General features: G+C 41.7%; 2 protein-coding genes across 3 annotated transcripts; both read left to right on the forward strand.

The window, feature by feature from the left end:
* Positions 1-856: 856 nt before the first annotated feature.
* Positions 857-12819, forward strand: slc45a3 (solute carrier family 45 member 3). 2 transcript variants are annotated; one of them, XM_085455676.1, is made up of 7 exons: positions 857-1370; positions 2143-2384; positions 5141-5253; positions 5686-6155; positions 6234-6499; positions 7767-8036; positions 11061-12819. In XM_085455676.1, the coding sequence occupies exons 1-7, from the start codon at positions 1211-1213 to the stop codon at positions 11202-11204; spliced, it is 1665 nt and encodes a 554-aa protein (XP_085311802.1). In that variant the 5' UTR covers positions 857-1210; the 3' UTR covers positions 11205-12819. The 2 variants fall into 2 exon arrangements, with proteins under 2 accessions (XP_085311802.1, XP_085311804.1); XM_085455678.1 differs by lacking the exons at positions 857-1370; positions 2143-2384 and adding an exon at positions 3805-4163.
* A 3460-nt stretch (positions 12820-16279) lies between these two features.
* Positions 16280-24784, forward strand: LOC146708833 (uncharacterized). Its single transcript, XM_085455679.1, has 3 exons — positions 16280-16443; positions 18980-20156; positions 22351-24784. The coding sequence occupies exons 1-3, from the start codon at positions 16305-16307 to the stop codon at positions 22517-22519; spliced, it is 1485 nt and encodes a 494-aa protein (XP_085311805.1). The 5' UTR covers positions 16280-16304; the 3' UTR covers positions 22520-24784.
* Positions 24785-27154: the final 2370 nt, after the last annotated feature.

A 27154-nucleotide genomic window follows, 5' to 3' on the forward strand; every position in this document is an offset into this window, starting at 1 on the left:
TCTACGTCTAACGCCTAAAGGTACTATTCATTTTCCTAAGAAACAACAAAGCGCTTCTAAGGTGTGTGGGAAGGGACATGTCACTTATGGATAGGACGAGCTCAGACTATAGCCTCAAAAGTCCTCAAAACCAGATGATTTTACAGTCATGTTTACACCTTCACTGAAATCTATAGACAATAGTGTAAATGACACTAGACAGCAAGAAACACACTGAAACCACATTTATGGCAATGTTTATAGATTTCTAAGCAGTGATGATACTTCCTAAAAAATGAAAGGAAGTCAGAAAGATCTATCAGGAATAAATACTGAACCAGTTAAAATGATTTTAATTGCCACTAAGCACAAGATTTCTCATTAAAATGACAAATATCCTTTATTAATGTGCGTGACAGAAAAAAACAAGTTGTATTACATTTTTTAACATACAGATACATACAGGTAGTAAAACTAAGCATGTCACCTCCATGTTTTTATTTTACTCCGTTTTCGAAATTCACGAAATTGTTCCTATTAGTTTTTAGAGTTAGAGGTTTTTTTAAGTCTATTTTTTTTATTTTAGTTAACTAAAAAGTTTTTCACGTGTAGTTTTAGTTTTTAGTTATCTATAAATACCTTGATGCACAGTATTGTTTCAGTCAGTTTCCATCTTGTTCAAAAGTCTAGTTTTTATGTACTTTTTCTTCAGTGTTTCTTTAATTCTAAGTTTAGTTTTAGTTCACAGTGATGGTCTGCCCAACAGAAAATGACTCAGTAGATTGATGTGAGTTGGTGAATGGCTAAAATGGGAGTTGAGGTTTTGCTAATAGATTGAACAAAATGACTTTTCCCCATTTCACATTTAGATATAGAAGGTAATCTTTTTCCAGATTTTACAACGATTTTTTCAGGCTTTGCTGTGCTTTCTTTGAATTATGCAGGAAGACACCACACTGGCAGGTGAAGATGCCGGCCTCTGCTGGGGCGCTAATGGAACCTCAAATAAAAAGGAAACTTAAGAAAGTTGTCTTTGCTGTTCTCTGATGACCGCTTCATTCACAAAGCACATCATGACAAGGAAGCTGTCCAAAACTGATGACCAGCCAAAACCCCTCTGGGAAACCCTTTTGTTTAATAGTTGTCTTTACATTAACTTAATATTTCATATCAGGACTAAAGACATTTGTACATTCAAATAAGTCTCTAAATAAAAAATTGAAGAGCCAAGATGGTTGTGAAAAAGTGGTTTCAGTGTCAGATGTGGAAGTTGTTGCTGGTGAACACTTTATCATGTGGCCTGGAGGTGTGCATGGCTGCCGGGACTGTCTACATCCCACCTCTACTGCTACAGGCTGGCATGGAGGAACGCTACATGACTATGATGCTTGGTAAGTGGAGGGGAAAAAAAATCACATGAGCATTACAATTTTATAGATGTTCCGTTTGTGTGTTTGAAACATCTGTTTGTAGTTTGAAGCACCAGTGCTGACAGTGCATGTCTACAACTACTAACTAGGAAATGTATTCAAATAGCTTCATTTAGATTTGTCATTATATAATGATTTTTCATTATCAATAGTTTTCATATGTTTTTAAAACTAGCGGATCTTAGGTAGCTTAGTTTCAATAACGACTTTGATCCATGGACAGAATCAAAGATGGGCGTAGCAACTGTGACATCACTTGTTGCTTTGTCAAGTCTTGTTTTTAAGCCTTACATTGAGGTTTTTCACAGCTGCCATATTGGTTGCCTGATAATAATGGTCGTCTCTGGTTTTAAAACTGACAGAATGCAGTTTGATCAAAAACAAGAAAAGCAATAACACTGGAGAACCCCGAGTACTGTGGCTATTCATTAGCAAGATAGCAGAAAGCTAATATTTATTAAGCTAACAAATGGATACACCTAAGTCCTAAGTTAAGCGGAAAAATGTAAATAATGTCTTTCTTGCTAGCTAACTGTCACTGGGTGGGCTGTAAACCTTTCCCAGACTGTTGGTAACTGTAATGTCGTCAGTGCAGATAAAGTACGACTACAACAGAAGTTTAAGTGCATTATACCATAAAAAATAATGACTAGATCCCATCTGATACTTCCCTGGTAAATGATTGAGCTTTAAAGACCACTAAGAAGGTTAACAGGGTCTTTCTTTTTACCAGCTGTGACTCCAGTTTTGGGCTTGATCTTTATACCCATGATCGGCTCAGCTAGTGATTCTTGGAGAGGGCGCTTCGGTCGACGCACGCCCTTTATCTGGATCCTGAGCCTGGGAGTTTTGCTAGGCCTGCAAATAATTCCCCAAGCCAGGCGGCTGACTCTACTGATTTCACCACAGCACCCTCACTGGGTGCAAGCCGGCATGCAGGCTGCAGCTGTGTGCCTTGTCGAGTTCTGCGCACAGGTGAGTAAACTTTACAAGTAAAGTTGTACAAAAATAAAAATTATATACTCAGTTATACTATTAATTCTTATTCTCGTGCTTCTTGGGAACTAGATGAGGGATTAACAGGGATCTCTTCCAGGGGTCCAGTGGTAACCAACATGGATAGAGCACAGTCTCGTGTCCTTTTTTTAAAAATCCTTGACATCAGTTCTTTGCTTTGATGCTTCGTGGATCTGGAGTCTGTTTACACACTCACCCCACGAAGAGCAAAGAGGTGGAGCCATTAGCAAGTCAGTGAGCTAAGGGGTAGAGAAAGAAAATGTTTTTATATTGTTTAAAGCAGCAGTGCTTGTTCCTGTAATCACCATTAAAACCTTTACTGGGAAAAAGCTAGCGGCAGTCCTTCAGAACCTGTTTAACAAGCACTGACGTGAAGAAAAGTAAACTTTGTAGCTGCTCAATCCACCGCTGTTTGTTTTACACTGAAAAGGGAAGCTACAGCTGTTGTAATAAAATATGTAGATGGACTGTTAACCTCTTAAGCCCCAAGCCTACCTGATCTCCTGCCTTTTGCCTCAGTATCAGGGGGCGTTGGGGCTTAAGAGGTTAACTTAAACCATGTTTAAATCAGGCAGCATGCTGAAGGTTGGCAGCAGCCATCCTTTGATACCTGCAGCAAGCAGGGGCGAATCTAAAGTGGGGCATGGGTACTAGATCATACACTATTTCAGTGCGCCCCAGGGTGGCTGTGGCTACAATGTAGCTTGCCATCACCAGTGCGTGAATGGGTGGATGGATGACTGGATATGTAAAGCGCTTTGGGGTCCTTAGGGACTAGTAAAGCGCTATATAAATACAGGCCATTTACCATTTACCATTTATTTCAACACTTTCATAACATTGTTTTTCAGATTTAAAGTGAAATAACATGAAATATATTCATAAAATTATATTAGTATTTTTTAAAAAAAGAAAATACTAGCTTTTTCCCACAGGCCAATAAAAATGCTCATGGAGCAGTAAAACTCTGAGCCACTAACCTGGGGCTGTTAGGCTGGACATTATTAATATCTGCACCCTGAGGCTACGTCCACACGTACACGGGTATTTTTGAAAACGGAGATTTTCTGTTTTCGTTTTAAAAAATAATCCTGTCCACACGTAAACATAGAAATGAAGGAAAACGCTGCTATGCCAAAGCAGCAGGTGGCGCTAGATTCCTAACCGTGCACAGTGTTGGGGAGTAACGGAATACATGTACCGCCGTTACGTATTTAAAATACAAAACATGAGTAACTGTATTCCGTTACAGTTACCGTTTAAAAAGGTGGTATTCAGAATACAGTTACTTTGTTGAAATAAATGGATTGCACTGCGGTACTTTCCTGTTTCACTTTGTCGCGGGTCAGGACTGTTTGGGTTTTGTTTGACAGCTACGTTCTGTTGTTCCAGGCGCCAGCGTTACGGTTGCCATGGTTACAAGGCGACGCTCTCTCTCTCTCTCTGCGACTGTGTGTTTCCTGGGTGAGAGAGCGCCTTTTCGTTGTTGTTGTTGTTGTGCTAAGCTAACAGGCAGAATGCTACAAGCATAGCTCTAAAGAATGTAGCATCATGGGCAGTGTAGTCCGTGCTGCAGGGAGAATGGACTGCCATACACGTTATGTGTCTGTGAGCGCGAGGAGGGAGAAAAAGGGGAGTGGAAAGGTACGAGTTGTCATCGAGGAGAAACGGGAGCTGGAAGCATGTAAATATAATAATAACCACTGCAGCCAAGAAGAGTGCCTGATGAGCCCAGTTGTAAGTAAGCTATTAAGACTTGACTGTATGCTGTGTTCCTGTTTTCCTCCGAAATTAACAAGTTCCGTTGGAGCAGTCTTTCAACGCCTCTCTCTGTCTCTGGCAAGCAGAGTTGACCCACACAACAAAGTAAAGCTATTTTTCGGCTACGAGCCGACAGGGACCCCGCCGTATTAGTCAGAGGTCCCTTTACTACAGTTCGGAGTCGCGGACCTTCAGTAATAGTAATAAATCACACAGCAATAGCACATTCACGTTGTTGTAAAAAGCATGATAATATATTAAGTAATCCAAAGTATGCAGAATACGTTACTGTCATTGAGTAACGTAACGGAATACGTTACAGAATACATTTTGGGGCATGTATTCTGTATTCTGTAATGGAATACATTTTAAAAGTAACCTTCCCAACACTGACCGTGCAGAAATGTTGGCCAATCAGAAGTCTAGAAGCCTCGGTGGGAAATAGTAAACAAGGCTGGGGCATAGAAGCAGAACCGAGTCTTATGTGTGGAGGGACAGTAACTGTGTGTATATGTAAGCATTTAAACACTGCAGAGAGTACAGTTAACAGTAACAGTATTGTAGAAATTCATTTCACCGAAACAATAACGTGGCGCACAGTGTGACGTCAAAAAAGGCGCACACCTTTGACGCTGCGTTTTCTCCGTTTTTCTCGTCCACACGTAAATGCAAAAACGGAGTTTTCAGAAATATCCACCCTGGCCGGAGTTTTTAAAAATCTCCGTTTTCAGTGACCGAAAACGCCGTTTACGTGTGGACGGAAGGTGCAAACGCATAGAAAAATTGCGTTTTCAAAGTTTTTGTACCCCTAAAATCAAATCTAGACCTTCCTGGTTCACTTAATAACTTTGGCAATTAAACACTTGTATTATTATTTTTTATTTCTGAAAGAATAAGTCTTTGGTTGAGTATCATAATTACATGTATCAGCTAACTCTCAGGTTTCTCCTCAGGCCTGTCTCACCCTACTGCTTGCCCTGCTGTCAGATCTGTTTCCCGGGGAGGAAGAAAACCGAAAAGCATTCTCAGTTAATTCCCTGATGACAAGCCTGGGGGGATGCTTGGGGTAAGCCACTTATTATCTTTTCTTCCTAACTGGTTGTGTCTCATACTTCATTTCAGTTCAGTTATATTTATACAGTGCCAAGTTACCTCAAGGTGCTTTATATTGTAAGGTAAGACCCTACCATAATACAGAGAAAACCCTAAAATTCAGATGAACCCGATAAGTGAGCACTTTGGCGAGAAAGTGGAAAGGAAAAACTCCCTTTTAACAGGAAGAAACCTCCAGCAGAAGCAGATTCAGGGACGGGCAGCCATCTGGACAAAGACAGGACAAAGACACATCATTATATTAGCTGTTGTACCTATGGTACAGCTGTATTAATAGTAAGATTTAAAAAAATTCTCCAACAGGCACAATACAGTCACAGCATCCAAGTAAGTGAACAGGCCTAAAAGACCTAATATTTCAACATTTAAAATGTATTTTTTCCAGGTTTTTGCTTCCTTCCGTGGACTGGAGCCAGGTGCCCATAGCACTATATTTGGGAGGGCAAGAGGCCTTTGTTTACACCCTGCTCACCCTCCTATTTTTTGGCTGCCTCCTCTCCACAACCTGCATCAAGGAGGAAGCAGGAGTCAGAGGAGAGAGGAAGATTCTTGTTCATCCCCCTTTAAAAAGTTTGGGGAGCAGATGCTGCCCGTTCCCCTTCCTACTTCGGCCTCGTTGTTTACGTGATGTGCTGTGTCGACGTGCATCAGAGGGTCTTTCAATGCTGCATCATTTGTATGCGGTGTGCACACATGTGCCACAGGTCATATGGAGACTTTTTGTGGCAGAGGTGTGTAGTTGGATGGCACTGATGAGTGTCATGCTCTTCTTCGCTGACTTTATGGGGGAGGGATTGTACCAGGGAGTGCCGGGTGCAGATCCAGAATCACAGGAAAGGAAACACTATGATGAAGGTAGGGTAAGTTCTTCCAACCGTTGAAGTCAGTCAGTGAGATTATGTTTTGCATTAAAACCACTTGATTCTTGTCCAGGTGTGCGCATGGCCAGTCTGGCTCTCTTCCTGCAGTGTGCAGTGTCGGTGCTGTGCTCTACGCTAATGGACCGCTGGGTGGCTCTGCTGGGAGCCAAAGTGGTATACACTAGTGGGGTGGCTCTTCTGCTGTTGGCCACCACCGTCATGAGTGTCACAGACAGTGTGATGATGGTCACTGTCATGGCTGCTGTGACGGGGTACACGCTCTGTGTCCTGCAGGTGCTGCCATACACACTGCTGTGTCTCTATCACTCAGACAGAAAGGTTAGTTCTTACTTACACAGTGTGCAGCCTTGTGTTTGATATAGTGGGAAATCTGCAAGAATGAAGAATGAATATTCAGGAAGTCCAGTGTTTGTGAGGAAAAGGATACAAAAAATCTATTAATATTTATCTGTTGGAAATAAGAAGCAACAAAATCAAAAGAAAGAATATGAATATCTGCTCTCAGTCAGGTTGTTCTTTTTAACATCAGCACTGATCCAGAATTTTACATTCGGTGCTTGGCTGCCATTTATAATTAAAGCTTACATTTAGCTCGTAACAGCTCTGTTAAATTTACCATTGCATGCATTTTCCTTTGAGAATTAAACCACTTACAGTCATGGTGAAAAGAAAATGCATCCTTTTAAATCTTAAACGGTAGAACTGACAGAGGGTGTATTGTCTTTTTACTGTATAGCATGGCATCACAGGAACTTGTTGTGGATGCTGCTTCAGCACTTGATGGGTGTATATGCCTGACCTTTTTGGGGTCAGGCATCTTTGGGGCATAATTACCATTGTTACAACAACTAAGAAACCACAAGGCAAGTCAAGTTAGCAGCTAACAGTTAGCATGAGACAAGCTACCTGCCTGCTGTTAACGATTCCTCACCACCAACTTTCTGTTACTACTGGATGTAAATCACAACTGGCTAATCACCATAATTTATATTATTTATTTAATTGCAATTAATATACAATTATAAATAATTGTTTTCCAAATTATTACAAAGGAAGAGACACATCAAAAACTATTTTAAAGCATTTTCTTTTTTATAGCTTCAAATTGGAGCCAGCAATCGGTCCTCAGCAACCCACCTTCAGCTGTTGATTGGTTTTCGCAGCCTTTAATCACACTGTTCAGTCTGGTCAATTATTCAGTCATTAAATCTAGCAGGCTGGACATTGCTAGAATGGTAAATGGACTAGTATTTATATAGTGGTTTTCTACTCAAAGTGCTGTCTTACTACTAGCCCCATTCACCCATTTTCACATGCATTCATACAAGCACCATTTCCTGTGCCTAAGTGCTGGTAATCTAACGGTCACACACACACTACTCTGATGGATGCATCAGGGGCAACCCAGGCTTTAGTATCTTGCTCAAGTTTACTTTGATATTCAGACTATTAAATGACTTATGCTCTGATTAGTAGACACATACATATACCAAGTAAAATCACGAAACATAGCAAGTCCCCCTTACATCAGATGATATTGTTTAGTGATGACAGTGAATGTAATTGGTAACTTTTTCTCTTTAAGATTTTCTTCAAGTCATCCAGACCCAGACCTCTTGAGCGGACTGAAAGTAATGACCCAACACTTGCTAAGCCTGTTCCCTCATGTGGTCCACCTGCTAAGCACCAAGCTGTGGGGCTGATACCTCCTGTGGCAGAGCCCTCTGTTGAGTCGCCACATCTATCACTTTTGGTGGCTGGAGGTGATAGAGCTGAAGCAGACTCCACACAAGTCTCAAACAGAGGGATGGGCTTTGACATGGCAATACTGGAAGGCGCGTACCTTCTCTCCCAGGTATGGGTGGGCAATTGGAGCCGAATTAATTGGTGGTGTACCTGATCTCATTTCATGTGATATAAAGTATATTCAGATCTTCTTTGAACAGCTAATTGCATTTATTGATCAGTTAAGTTAATCAGTTGGAGTTAATCAAGTTAAATTATACCAAATCTCGCCGCTTGGTTGGCTTCTTGAAATACTCCTGGTGTCACTGCCGGACAGTGTTGGGCAAGTTACTTTGAAAAAGTAATTAATTATAGTTACTAGTTATTTCTTCAAAAAAGTAACTGAGCTAGTAACTGAGTTACAAGATTCTAAAAGTAATTAATTACTTGAAAAGTAACTATTGTGTTTCTTAAAAAAATGTTTAACCCTCTGGGGTCCAGGGTATAATTGGCCATTTTTAACTACTTTTGATGTTTCCTCTACATTTCACCTTTAAAAACTCTTTACTTTGCTTGTTTGGTATCATTGTTTTCAGCACAACCTCACGTGTGTGAATTTACAGTTATGTTTTCATTTTGACTGTATTACCACAATTGATCTAAAATCAGACAAAAAACATAAAGTCAGAGTAGAAAAAGTGATTTTTTTACTGTTACAACCACAAACATGTTTATTGAATCATATTTCATAACTTTAAATGCAAATATAAATTGTCAATTTTAAAATCATATGCACAAGTTTTGTAAACAACAAAGTTATTTGAAGCCTTTTACCCTTTTTTAATAACCATTTCAAACTATTTACAGAACAATCAGCTGTTCTGCATTCAATAAGATGCCACACAAATTATTTGTGCCACTCCAAATATTTCTGTCCACTATAAAGGAGAACATCACAGCCTGATACCTGCAGGCCTGACAGCAGGTGCTCCTCTCACTCCTCCTGTTTTTCACCTGGAGACAGCAGTCGCCTCATTGTTCTGACACACAACACAAAACTATCCACAACACTCACACACTAACTACACAAGACAACACATTAACTACACACTCCAAACACGTTAAACGTCACAAATCCCTCACATCTTAAAACTCGCTCTCTCTCTTTTTCTGCTGTCTCTCTCTCTCTCTCCATCACTCTTAAAACTTCCCCCTCTTCCTAAACATCCAAATGTCATGTTGCCATATTATTTTTTGATTGGTCAACATGGTGCATTTTTCCACCAACACGAACGGGCTGTTTTTTGTTTTGTTTTTTTATTTTTTGCTCATAAGCAGAGAGTGCTCGCTGCGCTGTCCTTAGAAAGTAAACGTGACGAAACTATTGAGGAAAAAATGCAGTGTATATATTGTTTATCATGTCTCTGGTTTTACGTGGCCTATCAACACAATTTAAAAACTGGTATATATCACCTTGTTGCTTTGTCATCTTGAAGTGGTCATGTGATTGGCTTACCACGACTACTTTATTCTTCCTCAGTCAAACAGCAGCACTCATGCAATTGTTTTGCCCCCTTTGCTTCTGGTGTTGTGCCAAAAAGTGATCGTCTACAAGAAAGTGATTGCCGTCCACGGTAGCGCGCAGATTGCTTACATAGACAAAAAGAAACGCCGTTAGTAACGCCGCTACTTGTAACGCTGTTATTCTCATCACTGCTGCCGGATGGCTGGTGTGTTTGAGGAGTGGACCCGAAAGTAGATACACAAGGGACAGGACTAAAGTTTAACAAAAAGCGAGCCGTTCATTTAGGCTGATAACTACCACAAAACAAAAGCGCAGGGGTGAGAAACTAAATGATAAACTGAGAAAACTGGGAAAAACTAACGCAGGACATGGAATTCTAACGATAATCATAAATCTAACATGAACATGACCAGAACCTGAGATAACTAAGACTAGAGAAACATCCATGTAGCATGAGGTTAGATGAACAGACAACCCAGCAATGAACAAAGGGAGACAGAGGACTCAAATACACAGAAGCATAATGAGGGAAGTGGAAACGCCTGGGGAACACAGCTGACACAAATGAATACGACGCCACAGGGGAAGCAAAACCAAACACACTGAACACGGAACAAGAGACTGTCAAAATAAAACAGGAAGCATGATGAGACGTAGACTGTGACAACACGAGCTTGACAATAGGACATGGAACATGCAGACATGAAACACAAGGGCATACGAGGGCACGGACATAACTAAAAGTTTTACAATGGGGGTGTCCAAATTCATGGGCTGCATCCTCCTGAGGCCGCATTTGTAGGCTGATTACGTCACAGCGATGCGATGAAGGCTGTCCAAATTCGCAGACTCCTCCGAATGCAGCCGACAAATGCGTCCTCCTTTTTCCCGAATTTGAAGGATGGGTCGGGTGTGTCCTTCGTGGCCCAACCTATCCCAGGATTCATTGCGCAGCCCAGCCAGCCCCCGCAGTCTTTCCATAGTTTATTAAACTCCACCGAGACAGCGGTGACGCAAAACTGAAGGCTAGACCGTCCAATTTCACTACCGGTCTACCCGCCCTTCATAGGAAGGAACAGGAAATGACACCTAAAAAAGGAAGCATGGGTGATAACATTAACTAGACTAAAACCTAACTACTTTATAAACACTAGAACTTAACATTTCTCTAATACCTCATAAGAAGTCAAAAATACAAAACAAACTCAAAATGCTGGATCACAGAGCCCTGACACCTGGGCACTTATTTTGGAAGTCATGCTGAAAGATTATCTTAACTTTCATTTCAATGCTTCAATGCTCCACGGGACGTAAAACCTGATTTTAAAAAGTGAAAAGGTTTTTGTTTTTTTTTTAACTTTCTTTCCCCCTGGAAGTTAAACTTTTACCATCATCTTTGCTGCTGCAGAATCCTCCCATAGATTTGAATTCAGGATTCTCTGAATACCGTACCTCTCTTTGATAATGTCTCTGCAAATACTTTTAGACAGTTTAATCAGGTCAAGCAATTAAGACAATTTTGCGGTTAACAGAGAGATGAAGATGGGCTATTTTACAACTCAAGAGGACTGCTTTTTAAATTGTGGTCATGCATTTAAAATGCTGCTCTTATCATCTGCTTACCTGCAGTTGCTGCCAGCCATGTGTCTCGGTTCCATAGTGCAGCTGACTAACAGCGTGAGGGCGTACATGGCCTGCGCCTGCTGCTTCAGCCTGCTGGCTTTGCTCTTTGCCAGAAGAGTTGTCTACAGCCACGCTGACCTCCAGTGTTGATCGAGTCTCCATCAGGAACATCAGCCGACGCAAGAGTCATGTGCTGGAAACAGTGGATCCTGAGTGTTCTCGTGTGGGGGAACACAGAGCATTCTTTAGGTTTTTATAGATATTCAAGGATATAAAGCAGTCACAGAAGAATCATGCTGCCACTTTAAGATCATACCACATGCCAAATGTAGTGTCTTTTTAATACAATAAGGTCCATGAATGCTGTGTTTCCGTCACTCTTATTGTGAGTGAAATGACACAGCACACAGAATAGACTGTATCAAATAACTTTGTTTTTTGTATTCTTGGATAAGGAACGACAGGGAATGATATCCTGCCGTGTGCTGTTGCTAAGAAACAACACTGGAGCCTTGACACTCCTTGTGTGGTGCATTCTGCTGCAGTCTCCTCATCCATATGCTCAGCTTGGCTGCTATGGAGATTCATTTACAGCTAGCATGTAACCTAATTACCCAGTGATTAGAAAGCATGTTTAAAATACCTTCCTTCTGAGCCGTGTGTTCCAGCCGTTTGCGGCCGTAGTGGTTGTAGTCTTACGCATGATGGGCTGAGATATTATGGTAAAATGAACTCTCCACTCCCTGTCCTTCTGTTGTAGAAGAGGGTGTGGACAGATCAATATTGACTTGAGCTTGAGTTTACAATACATCTGTGCAGTCTTATCTACTCTGAGTCCACGTGTGCATCCAGTATAACCAGGGAGGCTGAAATATTGCACTGATGTCATCTTTCTCATCAAAGTTGTCTGGAAATTGTGCAGCTGAAGGATTCCTTTAAAAGGGACAATGAGCCAGTACCTTGTATTTATTCATGTCATTATCTTGTATTCAGCCATAAGGCCCTAATTTATTGAAGTAGACATGACATGTAATTTGTTGTCAATTAATCAGGAGGCAGCCCAGATTCCCCAGTTCACCACGTGTTTGACTGGCGTGCTGGAAAAGCTGTACTAATCACCATATATATATATAAATTCTTCACCATTGGAGGTTATAGTTTTGAAAATGACACAACTGCGTGTAAAAATGCTCAGCTGGAAATGTTATTGACGCAAAACATGTTTTGTATGTGTCATACTTCTGGGATATATTTAGAGATGGGGTCTTCTGACTGAGATTTTTCTTTTCTTTTTATATTTACATGTGTTTGAGTTGTTTGAGATACTTAATTGCACTAAGTTTATAGGTTATTTGGGAATTCGCTTGGGGGATTTTGTTTTTAAGTTGTCCTAATTGTTTTCTGAATCTTATAGGTTTAAAGAATGGTAGAAGGTTTAAAAAGTCTTACTTTGAAATGTAGCCATGACATGTGAATAAATGTGTTGTTTTACTGGCTTTAATATTTTCCCATTTTAGTCACGTTTAGTGGAAAGATTCATCTTCTGTCTGAGTTCCGTAGCCCTTCCAAACCACCAGAGGGCCCCTTTGCACAACAGAAAAGCTGCACAGCATGAAGTGTAAATGCATGAAGGTATTCTTGCAGGTCAACTTTTATATGTTCATTCTTCTAACAGTGTACATGCATTAACAAATGTGATCTTGATATGTTGAGAGTTTTTTTTAAATAAAAGTTTTATGTCCTCAAAATAATGTGGAATATTACAGCTTTCATGTTGTATTCTAATTTTTGCCTCATAACTTTTGCACTGTCCACTTCCTGCTGTGACAAAACAAATTTCCCACGTGTGGGACTAATAAAGGTTATCTTATCTTATCTTATCTTATCTTTCATGTTGATGGAGTATAAATCAAGGTGTGAAGTTTGGTTTTGCCTAGCAGTGAGAAGGATGCGTTTCATCAGTTCCTCCAAACCATGAAGATCATTCTCAGCACGTCAACACTTTGTGCCGAGATTCTCTCACATCTCCACAAGGAGATGCTTGAACTGCTCAAACACATTTGACTTTAAAATTCTTTTAAAACGTGAACTATGATGTTATTATTAATCTCTTCCTCCCCTCACTCCCAACCAGTCGCAGTAGACGACTGACTCTGGTTCTGCTGGAGGTTTCTTGCTGTTAAAAAGGAGATTTTCCTTCCCACCGTTGCCAAGTGCTTGTTCAAAGGGGGCCATCTGATTGTTGTGCTTTTCTGTGTTATTGTAGGGTCTTTACCTTACAATATAAAGCACCTTGAGCTGTGATTTGGCTCCATATAAATAAAATTGAATTGATAATGTTTATTGTATTATATATTACTAATAACTGTCAGTGTTTCAAAATGCGTATGTGTATTTGGTCTTCAGATTATTTTCTGATAATTAAAGACTTCATCAATGAATAATTTTGTTAAAGAAAACAGAAAATAGTATCTTATGATATATTTATCTTTAAAGTGTTGATTGCAGTCTTACAGCAGACAAATGAACTCAATATAAAAGAAAACTAAGGCCACTTGGGAAGTGATCCAGATCCTCATTATAACTGGAGAAGTTCCACCAAGTTTCATGAAACTGTAGGTCTTGTAGTTTTTGCATGATGGCCATAAGACACACAAACTTAAATACTGAAAACATACCAGAATATAAATCTATGTTTGACACACAGTCCCAGTTCAACACAGGCCTGTCATAGTGTACTTCTGCTGTGAATATTTTAACAGACTTGAATATTAAGAAGTAATGGGTCACCTGAGTGATCAGTGGACACTGGTAGTGGATGGAAATCCCTCTTCTCTAATATCCTTTATATCAACACCCCAGTAATGAAACTGTTTTTGAGCCACAGAAAGTGATGTAGTGCTGCTGAGCCAAAAATGCAAGTCAGTTTTTGGTGTCTGGAAGAGGCCTGAGCAAGGTTGCAAAATGAAAACGCATTCCTCTTTCGCTGCATCATTACTGACCTCTGGCAAGCCATTGCTTTTCTGCAGCCACATGAGCTCAGCCACAGCTTTCCCGTCTATGAAATCTTCTGACTTCTCACACTGGAAATGTGTTCTGGAAAACCTGTGTTTGTACCAGCAGAGTTAATCTGACTAACAGCTCGGCCCTTACTTCTCTAATGATGCTTATTGGACAGACTTAGTCATTCAGAGTGCTGTGATCATTATTGGCAAGTTAACGAGACCTGGACTAAGAATGGTCCCAGAAAACAACAGCAACAGAAATTAATTTTAAAAATCAGGGAAGTTCTCCACAGAAAAAGTTTGCATTCTAGAAGAAGGGTTAATCCACATCTGTGTCAGTTTCTTCCTCTTCTGATGCTTTTAATTAACCAGATTCATGGATGACACAAAACTAACTACTCAGGTACATCTTCATCAGCAGCACTGTTGTAATCAAAAGTCTCCGGTATCAGACAAAATGCTGTTGAGAACTAATCCTGTAAGCACACTTCTGTATCGTTGTGTATTTCTTCAGCAGCATAACAGCGCCCCGGTGTGGTCGGCGTGACAATTACAACTTTGCCCTCTCGAATTTTCAATGCACAACACGAAAACATTAATTCATTAACCAGATACATGCTTTGGATCACTAGAGATCCTGCATATAACAACATTGTTTTTTAAATCACCTGTAATCATAAATAATCTATTGTGTAATGAGTTAATTGCTTATTCCTTAATGAAACAATAACTAATCTATGTAAATTTGAGGAAAAAAATAGATAAGGTGGTAATAAAATGTTATTTCCGTGTAAACGAAGGTGCAGTAACTTCTGCCAAAGCAGAATTTCTGAAAACTGAAGTCCAAGTTTAGCCAGTTTCATGTCTGCACTCGTAGCTTCATGGCAAATTCGACTGAGTTCAAAAAAACATCCTGACAGGGGAAAAATAAATGTGCAGACTTTGTGTTAGACTTAAAAAACATGGAGAATGAAAATGAAAAGGATGCGACTGTGAAGGCGTGAATGATGGATAATGGAAGTCCTACCTCAGGAGATTTAGATCATCAGGGGCTTCATTTCCTACATTGTGAATTTTTGTGCAGCACTTTGAACCTTTTGCATATCTGTTTATGCCAAATGCCTCTGGCCAGCAGACCTTCTGTGGGGATTTTAAGTTCTTATTCTTTCGCATTTAAGATGATAACTTGCTGAGCCAACGGCGCACATAGGCACAATTTACTCTTCTGTCCTCTTTTGAATGAGACAGTGTGACAGTTCTGCCTGATTTCAGGTAAATTTGGAGCTGCTCGAATGTGCACATATGTCACACGTATCCTGTCATTACATTCATGATGAATTCGTGCACTTTTTACTCATAAACACCTGGACTTCAAGAGCTCAGATGTGAAAGCATCACACATGTCTGTGATTTTAAGGAATCATAGCGAGTTGCTATTAGCGACTATGTTATTCAGGTTGGCTGGAAATCAGAAGCACAGGCAACATTTCCACTGGATTAGTTACCAAACTGGTAACAACCCTTCTAAATCTTCTAAATAGTGTTTTATTTTTAACACTGAAAAATTAAAAAGAAACTTCTAATATCGGGCTCTTTCTTCCTTTTGCTCTGGACCAACGTGTGTGAAGGGGATAGTCAAGTTTACCTAAAAAGATTCATAGGTGGAGTAAATCACGGTCACGTGATTCAGAGCACTGTTGCCCCACAACTGGAAGATTTGAATCTTCTGGTAGGCTGGAGCCTCTGAGTGTTGAGTCTGCAGGTTCTTCTGGTTCCTGCACAGGTTTCATCCAGCTGTCCACATGCATGTTTGTTCCATCCATCTATCCATGTTATGGGTGGATGTTGTGCTATTTGATATAAACAGATGCTCTGTGTGCCTCCCTGATTTTCTCGCTTCACGGAACTTAGACAACTGGGTAGCAGTGCTTCCACGGCAGCTTTATCTCTAGCAGTAACTGCAGGTTGTTCTGATGGCCCAGGTTAATCTTGACCTCTTATCAGTGTGTCCGTCACCCCCACTTCCACCTCCTTCCCCGCACATCTGCTGGCTACGGTGCATCCTGTTAAAACAGCATAGCTTCCCCTCTAACAACACATGGTAGTCAGAATTTATTGAGCGGCAGCCAATCAGCGCGTTCCTTTTTGGGCGAGCCTCCGCGGCGCTGGTCCAATCAAAGGCGCGGAAAGGGACCCGTGCCTCCGAGTTGTGCAGCGATGCCGTCACGTGACGCTGGGAAAAGAAATGCCAACATGGACCCGTGGCAAAGACGGGACGCGAGTGCGCGACGACAATAACACGACGGAGACGAGAAATAAAGGCGAAACACGGAGAGTCGTGGACTGCGCCACCTCCGCGAACACTCTCCCCGCTCTGAAGCACGGTAGGTCGAAGCAGCCGCCGGGATCGCGCCGCTCGACTCCTCCGGAAAGACCGAGGAGTATAAATAGAGCAGTTTTTATGACCCAGGCGAACTTGAGGCTCGTGGATGTCTGAGTGGGCACAGTTGTACTGCCATGCTGTCGGAGGAGCGCTCGCTCGTTTCTCAGGCAGTCGCGCCGTGGATTTTCCATCTTTTCTCTCTCGGTGATCCGACGCTCGCGCTCTCTGGCGTGTTTGTGGGCGCGTCTGTGCGGCCCTTGTTTACCCTGCGCAAGCGGCCGTGCTCTGCGCGAGCAGCGAGGCCCTGCTGCCACATGTGCCCTCTGACAGCACCCACAAACAGCCTTTACATAAGCACACGGGGTTATTGTGATCAGGACGCTGGCTTTAAACATAAGGGCTGCGGACATGTGAGGGGATGTAAACGCACTCCCGGGGACCCTCCATCGGATTAAATCTGAGTCCCGATGCGTTTTGGGGTCCCAGCACTTGTTGCATAACTCTAGACAGGGTTGCTGTTTCTTACACTGTTTAGCGTTCACATCAGGCTTTTTCTGTGTTTCAGCACCAACACTGCGATGGACGTGAGAGGTCAAATGCACTGCAGCTTAGGAAATGACTTTAAAAAATAAAAGCTGCAAAAGCACACAAAATAAAAGCCAGCCTGTGGTTACAGGGCACCTGTGGTGTAGCGTTAAAGAAGAGGCCTCAGTCCATGTGAACCCTGGTTTGACAGCAGACACACTGCCAGAATTCTTTCATAGGGGTCACCATAAAAATATTGGGGTGGCACACCAAAAATATGATTTCCAATTTTATTATGCTGTTGTCAAACATAGGTTACTTGAAAAATATGGGGAAAAAAGAGAAGAATTCTATGCCTAGTTAGAAAATAGGTACATATGAAAATCAAATAAGAGGGTGGCGTCCTCTCTCTTGTGCTCACGTTTATTAGAATTACCAACATAGGACAGTCTTGTAATGGGAAGCCACTACCAGCAAAATTTGAGGGGGTGGCCAGTGCCCCCCCAGCACCCCCATTGGTGGCACCCCTGGTAGCCCGCCCTTTTGCTTCTAGCTGTTGGATCTCCAGACATGTGCATCTCCAAGGCGACAGAGTGGAGCCACAGGTTTATTGTGGTTTATTATTGGCATGCTTGTAAACAAATAAATATAACTAAAATGCAACATGTAGCCTTACATGGATTATTCTAAGCAGTATAAACAGACATGTTTGTTAGTCACTAAAATAACTGGGCAGGAAATAGCCCGGTGACAATAAAAATGTTTTAGTTGTATCATAAGCTGCTGTGGTTAGATGAGTTATCCTCACACAGGAACAGGATTTCCAGTGTGTGGCATTCATTGAGTAAATAAAACGCTTTTATGAGCAATCAACTGTCTGAAAATTTGGTATTGATACTTAGTAATACTGTAAATGTACAGCAGCGCCTCTATTTAAAGGGCCGCCTCAACCCAAATGACTAACACCCCCCACCCCCACCCCTCACCCCCTGGGGTTCCCACGTTCTCACTCGAGTGGATAGTTGAAAGGTGGTAACCTTGCTGAAGTACAATGACAGTCAGATTTGTTGTGCCCTGATGCTGTAGCAGCGTGCTGCACGGGCCCTTTGTCAGAGTCCACGTTTAGTACCTGACTTGTTTAACGTTATATTAGAGCTCAAAGTATTTATTTATCCAAGTGAGGACCAGAGACTTACACTAACTGGGAGTAGACTCTGCATTGCACCACCAAGGAATTCTCACACTCCTGCTCATACATTCTTACTTTTCTCTTCACAGAAGCAGGAAATAAACTGCCCAGAAAGTATGCATTTACCAGCGGGAGAGCACCCAATCATGTTTAACCTTGTTTGCGTGCAGCAGCAAATCATTCAGCTCATCCCCAGGACATTTGTTAAAAAAGTATAAAGTCATAAAATATCACCACAGAGATTTTTCAAGACTCTTATATGTTTAAAAACTGCTAATAAGATAGATCGGTAAACTCCAACAGTGTATTGGTTCGGGGGGGGGGCTTAGACCCAGCTGTCCGCAGGGGTCCTAATATGCTGCTATGCATGAAAAGTTTTGCAACAGTGTGACTGAGAGGATGCCATGCACTCATCTGCCAAAACTTGTTATATGTATGGACATCCAGTATTAAAAGAGAAATTTTAAATGATGCCATTACCCCAACTACCCTGCATATGTTTTTCTAGATATTATCGATATTGGACCACCTGGTACGTTTATACAGATATGTGTGTGATTCAGCGCATCATTAGAGTATTTGCTCATTTCTTTTTCTCTGTTCCAGTATTAGTTTTAACCCTCTGACATAATCAGAGTTTACAATATAACTTTGACTTGAATCATTAAGGAGAAAAACTGAAGGAGAAAAATGTTTTTTGTTGCCAAATGCATCGACTATATTTATTTTGAAGTCAATAATCGAGTCATTGAGGTCCTCAGGCCCTCCTGCCTTTTTACTTTCTGCTGGGTAATAAAATCTGGTCTCACTGCTGCCTTTGCAGGTCTTTGTGTCTCCTCTTCTGGATCGAGTTTCCTCTACATCCCCTACATCTGCAGCGTTCGGACAGGATCAATGGTGTCTCTCAGCAGCAGAATGCTGAGTTTGGAAAATGACCTGTTCAGGGACAGCAGCAGCCTCTTCTCCCTTGACCTCGGGGACGGAGACCGCAGCCAGGGGGGCAGTTCGGCCTCCTGCAACAGCCCAGAAGCCAGGGAAGTGGAGGTTCTGCACAGCTCCAGCCCAGGAGAGGATGAGGAAGATGAAGAAGAGGAGGAGGAGGAGGATGGAGAAAAGCGTCTCCATATTTTCTTGGGAGAATTGGGAGAAGGGGAAGCTGCCAGTCAGGAGCCTAAGCTGCCTGAATTCTCGTTCCACCCCTGTTCCCCGTTTTCCCCAACCTTGGAGGACATCGAAGAGTTTTTGAGGGAAAAGATGGAAATAGTCAAAGATGGGATGGTTGTTCCAAAGGAGGAGTCCTCCCCTCAACCATGCAGCTCCGCTGACCCTCCACCTGCCTCTGCTCTCCCGGTTGCTTCCTCAGAGACTATCAATGATCCAAAGACTGATGCCTCCCAATGCACGTCTAGCTCAGATGCCACTCAAGGCGGGAAAAATAGCCCCATTCCAGCTGACCCTTCTTCTTGTGCCCAAGTTAACCCCTCACCACCCACCTTGTCCCCACCGGTGCTCCTGGGTGCTCCTTTGGTGCTCCAACTCCAGCCTCTTCCGTTGGCCCAGGCCCAGAATCCAGCAGGCTCTCCTGCAGGGGCCCAAAGTGGGATTTTGCTCACCCATGTGGTCATGGGGCTTCAAGGTGCTACAGGACAAAATGTAACCCTGCTGGCTCCCCAGGTGCCCTCCACCCACACCACTCTGTTATCACTAAACAGTGGTGATAACAAGCCAACTGACCAGAAGTATGTAAAGATCGCCCCTCTGCCAATCACTATGAGGACTCTGGAGATCACAGGCTTGACTGGGGTCGGGGGCCATGGAGGCGGTGTGCTAAAAGCAATGGCTCCTCGGATGACGAGGGTGCCACCTACTGAAAGGGTCCACAAGTGCTCCCACCCAGGCTGTGGGAAGATGTACACCAAAAGCAGCCACCTGAAAGCTCACTTCCGCCGTCACACAGGAGAGAAACCCTACACGTGTAGCTGGCCCGAGTGTGGGTGGAGGTATGGAACATGATGCAGACTGTAGCAGGTTTAACAGTTAAGATGAGGTTTTAGGGGTTTTTCCCCATGATTGATTGTTGGCACTGATTAAGCAGATGGCCTGATCCAGCAAGACTAGTTAGAGCAACAGACCTTGCACAAACACGCCACGGTACGTTTATTACAATATGAGGAAACGGAAGAAGAATAAACAATTTCAGCTGCTCCTTTATTCACAAGGGTTTGTTATGCATCCACAGAATACTTTCATAGCAACAAAGAATTTCAGTTTCCATCTCGGTTATACTTTACGAGTTTAACAAAGCATCTTCCTGGTTAACAGCCCATTAAGCTTTGTGTCTAGAAGTGCTTTTTGTCTAGTGTTTTTTTCCCTTTGGCTCCAAAGGTTTGATGGTAATCAGCAGTCAATTGTCAAAGCTATTTTGTCAATTGACAATATTATGCACATAAATTAGCATAACTTTATATGAATACCTTCATGTAAAAACAGTTTACTTAAAAGATGTGTGAAGCTTCCAGTTCTGGGAAGTGAAGCCAGTATAGAGGTGGCTAAAACCTGCATTCCTTCTAACAGTCAGTAGGGGGCAGCACCTCTGGCTGCAAAATGAAGTCCGATTATATCGAAGCCCACAGTAAAATGACTCTTGATCTGTGGCCTTAGTAAATGTTTAGCTCATGAGTTTATGAGATTCAAGTATTCTTCAAAACAGCATGATGTTAGATTCTTTATATTATGTTCATCTTGACGTCTTGACGAAAAAATCTAAAAGGCTAGCAAAGACCTGCATGTAGTTTAGTAAAAATATAACAAATTTACTATGAACAATGAAACTATTTGAAATTTGGAATGCATCAAAATAATATGAATAACATAAATAATCAAATAGATATTGAGTATTTAATACCCAGCAGGTTGCTTCAGAAAGTGTCTCATGATATGATTATGCTCACCCAGCCTTCGGGATCTTATCTTCATGCTGATGTCGCCTGCTCTGCTGCACTTTTAAGCAGTTTTACACTGGCTTATTTTGTCGAAGATAAAAACCGTTAACAAATATAGAACATCAACAAAATAGATGAACGTACCAAATGTGCATGAAACGTCAACAAGCATGCGCATGGTGAACGCAGGTGTAAGGTCACCATTCGGCGTTCAGTTAACTGTAAGATAGGGATCATACATACATTATTATGATATTGTGTGTTTTAGGGCAGGGCAAAGGTGGTTGAAAAGTACCTGTGAGGTGAGCTGAGATGTGATGGTGATCACCGATGAGACTGAGATGGTAGTTATTAAACATGAAACGTTGGTCTCCCCGGGTGGTCTCACTGATATGAAGAGAGAGGGGTGTTTGAGCCTGTGCTACAGTGTCTGCACAAGGCCTTCCTCAGCTGCTGAAGTGGTGCCTTAAATGATTGTTGAGGTAAAAAAATCTGATTTTTCCAGGGCTGTTAACGCACTGGAGTGCTTCATATTAATAAAGAATCATTTGTAACTGAGCGTGCGGAAACTGTTTCATATGATCATTTTCTCATTTTTATCTGCTAAATATTGATTTCAGCCTCTCAGTCTCCTGTTACCCATTGCCAGCTTATTCAGTCTTAATAAGGAACGGTGATTACGTTTGTGTCATTAAAGACTTTTAATGCCTTTTAGCTTTGAGGATTGATGTCAGGGACTTCCAAAGGGACTGAGACTTGTTTTAACTCCTTATCTAAGTTTGAAGCTCAGTGAAGATAATAGTCACTTCTTAGCTGTTCTACTCTCTCTGTTACAGGACTAAATGACAGACTGTGAGCAATTACAAGATAAATCCTTCTCTTTATGCCACAGTTCCCACTTTTATTCTGTGAATGCTAAACATGACCTGCAGGTTTTTTTTTAAAAAAACTTACAAAAGCACAAAAACATTTGACCAATCAGCACGCTCGGCCCCAGAAGTTCCTGAACCTTTACTGTACCTCCCACACAGGAGATCTGCTGGCAGAAGTTCTACAAATATTTCATCTTTAACTGCAAAACATGAGAATGGATTTGATTCATATAATAAATCCAATATTAATTTGTGTAATCTTATCCATCATTGGGAGGAAGGGATTTGGTATGTCCCGATTAATGGATATGTTAGCTGGTGTGTCTCTAAACCTCCTTCAAGCTGTGGATAACACCACCCCTCTGTTCTTGTGTCTCCAGGTTCTCCCGCTCCGACGAACTGTCTCGTCACCGCCGCTCTCACTCGGGCGTCAAGCCTTACGAGTGCTCACTGTGTGAGAAGAAGTTTGCCCGCAGCGACCACCTCTCCAAACACACAAAGGTCCACCGCAGCTCCAGGCCCAGCAGGATTATCAGAGCCACCGTGTGATACCCTCAGCTGACCTGACCCCTGCCCAGCATCCACCCACCCACACCTGCCGTGCCTCCCTTGCCCAGCTTCGATTTGGGCAGCGCGGTGAGGGTCCGGGCCTCCTCAGGACTTTTGGTGCTTTACGAGCTGGACTTTCAGAAGAATCTCGGGAGTTGGCTGCCGTTTCACTTCAAAGTTTCTGTCCCGTCTCTTCCTCCCCTCTGTTTTACCTTCAGTGCTCCTTGTGAGCTGCTCATATTGTACCGAGCTAGCAGCCACCTCAGGAAAAAGTCAGCTCAAAGTGGATTTCCTGGCCTTTGCGCACTCATGCGTGGCAGAATGCAGAGCAGCAGACATTCTTATAAGGGCTCCTCTTGTAACCGCTGCGTGCCCCACTGCTCCAGTTACCAAGCTGCCAGGTGCTGTGGGAAGTAGAGTGCTAACCAGTAATGGGAACATCTGTAATTATAGAATTTTTTTTTTCTACTTTTGCAATCGATTTGCTTCCTCAAAGGTAAACTTCAGGGTTCAAATGGTTCAGATGAAGCTTCCGTTGTTGCACTTATGTGTTCTAATCGTTAACGCGATACGCGCGAGAGAGTTCGGAAACCCGCTCCCAATTTCTGAATTCTTCTGAAAGTACTTTCAGAGGGATGCCGAGGCTCCTCACAGCAGAGATAGTTTAGTCGTATTGAACTGCTGGTGTCCCTGATAATTTGGCCAAGTTGAGCAAAACTCACTGTTTTCTGGACCACACCTCTGGCCTTGATCGCATTCATCCAGTCGTGATCCAAAATGCTTTGGACCTGTATGCCTTTTCTCAGTCCCAGTATGTCCTAATCTCTTTATCGATGCCTTTGTCCATTTCACAAAACCTCTGTTGAGCCTGCTGTTATCATATGACTGCTCTTATTTAACTGTGACTCTGAACACGGGGTTGCCAAACCTGAAATCCCTGTTCTGGCCCTCTGTGGGAGGATGAAAAGGACACCTTCGTTTATACGGTTTATAAGCTCTTTGTTCTCTGGAAATCATTGTGCAGCCCATTGATGTGGCTTAAAAAACATACACGCGCACACACACACACACACACACACACACACACACACACACACACACACACACACACACACACAAAGTAGTTATGGGCCTATAAGGTGCAACAGTGATGTGAAACTTTGCTCTTTTTTTAAATTTACAGTAGCACTTACTGTAAACGTTTATTTTTTTGGTTATAGCAGCAAGAAAAGCTAATAGTATGAATAGCTGGAAAGGCAGCTAACATCTATCCAATCATTTGTATTAGCATATTCAATATAATGTGTACTGAATATTAAGGACACAGATGACGTGTACAGCTTGTAGCCTTTATATAGATGTTTGTTTGTTTTGAAATCCAAGGATTTTCAATCAGCGCATTAAGCTATTCAGTGGTGTTCCTGGAGAGGTTTTCAGTCTGTTATGTGAGTTTGATTGTAGCGCGATCAGTCTGTGGAATGTCGGACTGATTATGCTCTGGGATTTGGAGTCCCGCTCTACCCGTTCACATAAACCATTAAGCTGAGTCTGCTGGTCTCAAGTGCACTTGTGCTAGTGAAAAGTGAGAAACAGTCAGAAAACACTCCTGCTCTTATGGCAGTTCCATAAAATGCTCTGGAACAGCAAAATGCGAAAAAAAAATAGTGAAGCAATTTTTGTAAGGAAGGTTCAACTGCCCGTGGCGGTCGGTATTACCGTGTGTTATTAGATCTCAACATTGTGGTGCTTGTTAACCTACCGGTGCTTCACAAAATAGGCTGTAATTACAAGCGTAACACCTCACATAGCTGGATTATCTCTGTTGAACAGGCACTTATAACTACCGGCAGTCTTAACTTTAGCTGGAGCAACACTGGTGCTTATGGATAAGCGCAAAAATAGAGCACTTATTTACACAGCAATCGTTCTTATATCTGTGATTCTTAGCATTCTGGAAACCCTAGGTTTCATTCTTTCCAAGCAGCCATGCTCTGTAGCGTAGAAACAGACGGGCAGACGTGTTTATCTGTCTGAACCAGTGCTGTCTTTGTGTCTGAGCCTCCCCAGGCTGCTTCTACTGACCTACATCCAGACCTGTATTCCCTAATCATCATCATCCAATTCTCTCTCTCTCTGTGATGCCTGAGCACAGGCGATATTTTCTTTTTGTTTTGTTTTTGTTTGTTTGTTTTTTTTGAATACCAGAAATGCTATTTTCCTATTTGCAGAAATAAAATTAAAAAAAAGAAAAAAGAAAAACACTAATCCTTTTGCTATGTTGTTATTCTAGTAATGCTTGTTAGGCAGACATACAGTTGTGGTCAAAAGTTTACATACACTTGTAAAGAATATAATATAATGGCTCTACCGAGTGTCCCGTTATTTCTAAAACTCTGATTTTTCTCTGATAGAGTGATTGGAACAGATACTTCTTTGTCACAAAAAACATTCATGAAGTTTGGTTCTTTAATGACTTTATTATGGGTTAACAGAAAAAAGTGATCACATTTACTGGGTCAAAAATATACATACAGCAACATGAATTAGCAATTTTGGTGACTTACAAAGTTGTCAGTGAACTGAGCTTCATAGCATGGCCTCTTAACTTGTGAGTGATTATGAGTGACTACAGCTGCTGACTTCTCTTAGACAGGTTAAATAGGGCTCATTGGATACAAACGCCCACAAACGCTACAATGGGAAAGTCAAAGGAGCTCAGCATGGATCTGAAAAAGCAAATTATTAACTTGAACAAGTCAGGAAAGTCACTTGGGGCCATTTCAAAGCAGCTGCATGTCCCAAGAGCAACAGTGCAAACAATTGTTTGTAAGTATAAAGTGCATGGCACTGTTTCGTCACTGCCAAGATCAGGAAGAAAACACAAGCTATCACCTGCTGCTGAGAGAAAATTGGTCAGGAGGGTGAAGAGTCAACCAAGAATCACCAAAAAGCAGATCTGCCAAGAATTAGAAGCTGCTGGAACACAGGTGTCATTGTCCACAGTTAAACGTGTTTTGCATCTCCATGGACTGAGAGGCTGCCGTGCAAGAAGGAAGCCCTTGCTCCAAAAGCAGCACCTTAAGGTTCGACTGAAGTTTGCTGCTGATCACATGGACAAAGATAAGACCTTCTGGTGGAAAGTTCTGTGGTCAGACAAAACAAAAATTGAGCTTTTTGGTCACAATGCCCAGCGATATGTTTGGAGGAGAAAAGGTGAGGCCTTTGACCCCAAGAACACCATGCCTACAGCCAAGCATGGTGGTGGGAGTATTATGCTGTGGGGCTGTTTTGCTGCCAATGGAACTGGTGATTTACAGAGAGTAAATGGGATAATGAAGAAGGAGGATTACCTTCACATTCTTCAACATAACCTAAAATCATCAGCACGAAGGTTGGGTCTTGGGCACAGTTGGGTGTTCCAACAGGACAATGATCCCAAACACACATCAAAAGTGGTAAAGGAATGGCTAAGTCAGGCTAGAATAAGGGTTTTAGAATGGCCTTCCCAAAGTCCTGACTTAAACCCCATTGAAAACATGTGGACAATGCTGTTCTTCAGCATTGTCCACATGTTTTCAAGTCCATGTCAGAAAGCTATCAAATTTAACTGAACTGCACCAATTCTGTGAAGAGGAGTGGTCAAAGATTCAACCAGAAGCTTGTGGATGGCTACCAAAAGCGCCTAATTGAAGTGAAAATGGCTAAGGGACATGTAACCAAATATTAGCACTGCTGTATGTATATTTTTGACCCAGCAGATGTGATCACTTTTTTCTGTTAACCCATAATAAAGTCATAAAAGAACCAAACTTCATGAATGTTTTTTGTGACAAAGAAGTATCTGTTCCAATCACTCTATCAGAGGAAAATCAGAGTTTTAGAAATAACGGGACACTCGGTAGAGCCATTATATTATATTCTTTACAAGTGTATGTAAACTTTTGACCACAACTGTAGATCAACATTTGCTACGAGGTTTACAGTGACAATGTACCAGCATGTGAGAAAATAACAAGTATAGAAATGGTGTGAAAGTATTTTTATTCACACTCAGTCTTTTTATAACAAGCTTATAGTGTGAAATATCTGTGTACAGTGTACAGTACAGAAACCAGAAATCTTGAGTACTGTTCTTAGTGATAGTTTCGAATGCACTGTGGGAAACAAAGGTATCTTAAAAAAGCTAAGGGGCTATTTGGAGCTGTCTTCTTGGGGTTTTTGTTTTTGGGTCCCAGCTTACATGAATAGTCTGATATATCTATTTACTGGCACTAAATGAGACTTTTTATGTTCTTGTTGAAGACAAATAAGTAAATAGGAAACAAGTTTGACTTTAATTCACCATTTGGCCAGAATCACATGTCAAATTGAATGCTAATTTCCCTTTGTGTCCGGTGTCCATGCAAAGGTCTGTTATGAGTAGACTCCATTTGACTCGTCTAACATTCATTGATTCACATCAAAAGAAACAACAAGAAACACAGCAAAAAATTGTCAAGTCCAAGGAAACATTAGCATCGATATAAAAATACACATGCAGAAACAGTGATTGAAAAAGGATAGTAACAGATGCACAACATTCCCCAACAAATCTTGGAAGAAAGAAACATGAATCTTCAAATATCGACAGTTTTG

The sequence above is a fragment of the Copadichromis virginalis genome, linkage group LG5 (genome assembly GCF_057382275.1).
Source record: "Copadichromis virginalis isolate Kocher_CV1m ecotype Utaka linkage group LG5, C_Virginalis_male_GT1.1, whole genome shotgun sequence".
NCBI classification, from domain to species: domain Eukaryota; kingdom Metazoa; phylum Chordata; class Actinopteri; order Cichliformes; family Cichlidae; genus Copadichromis; species Copadichromis virginalis.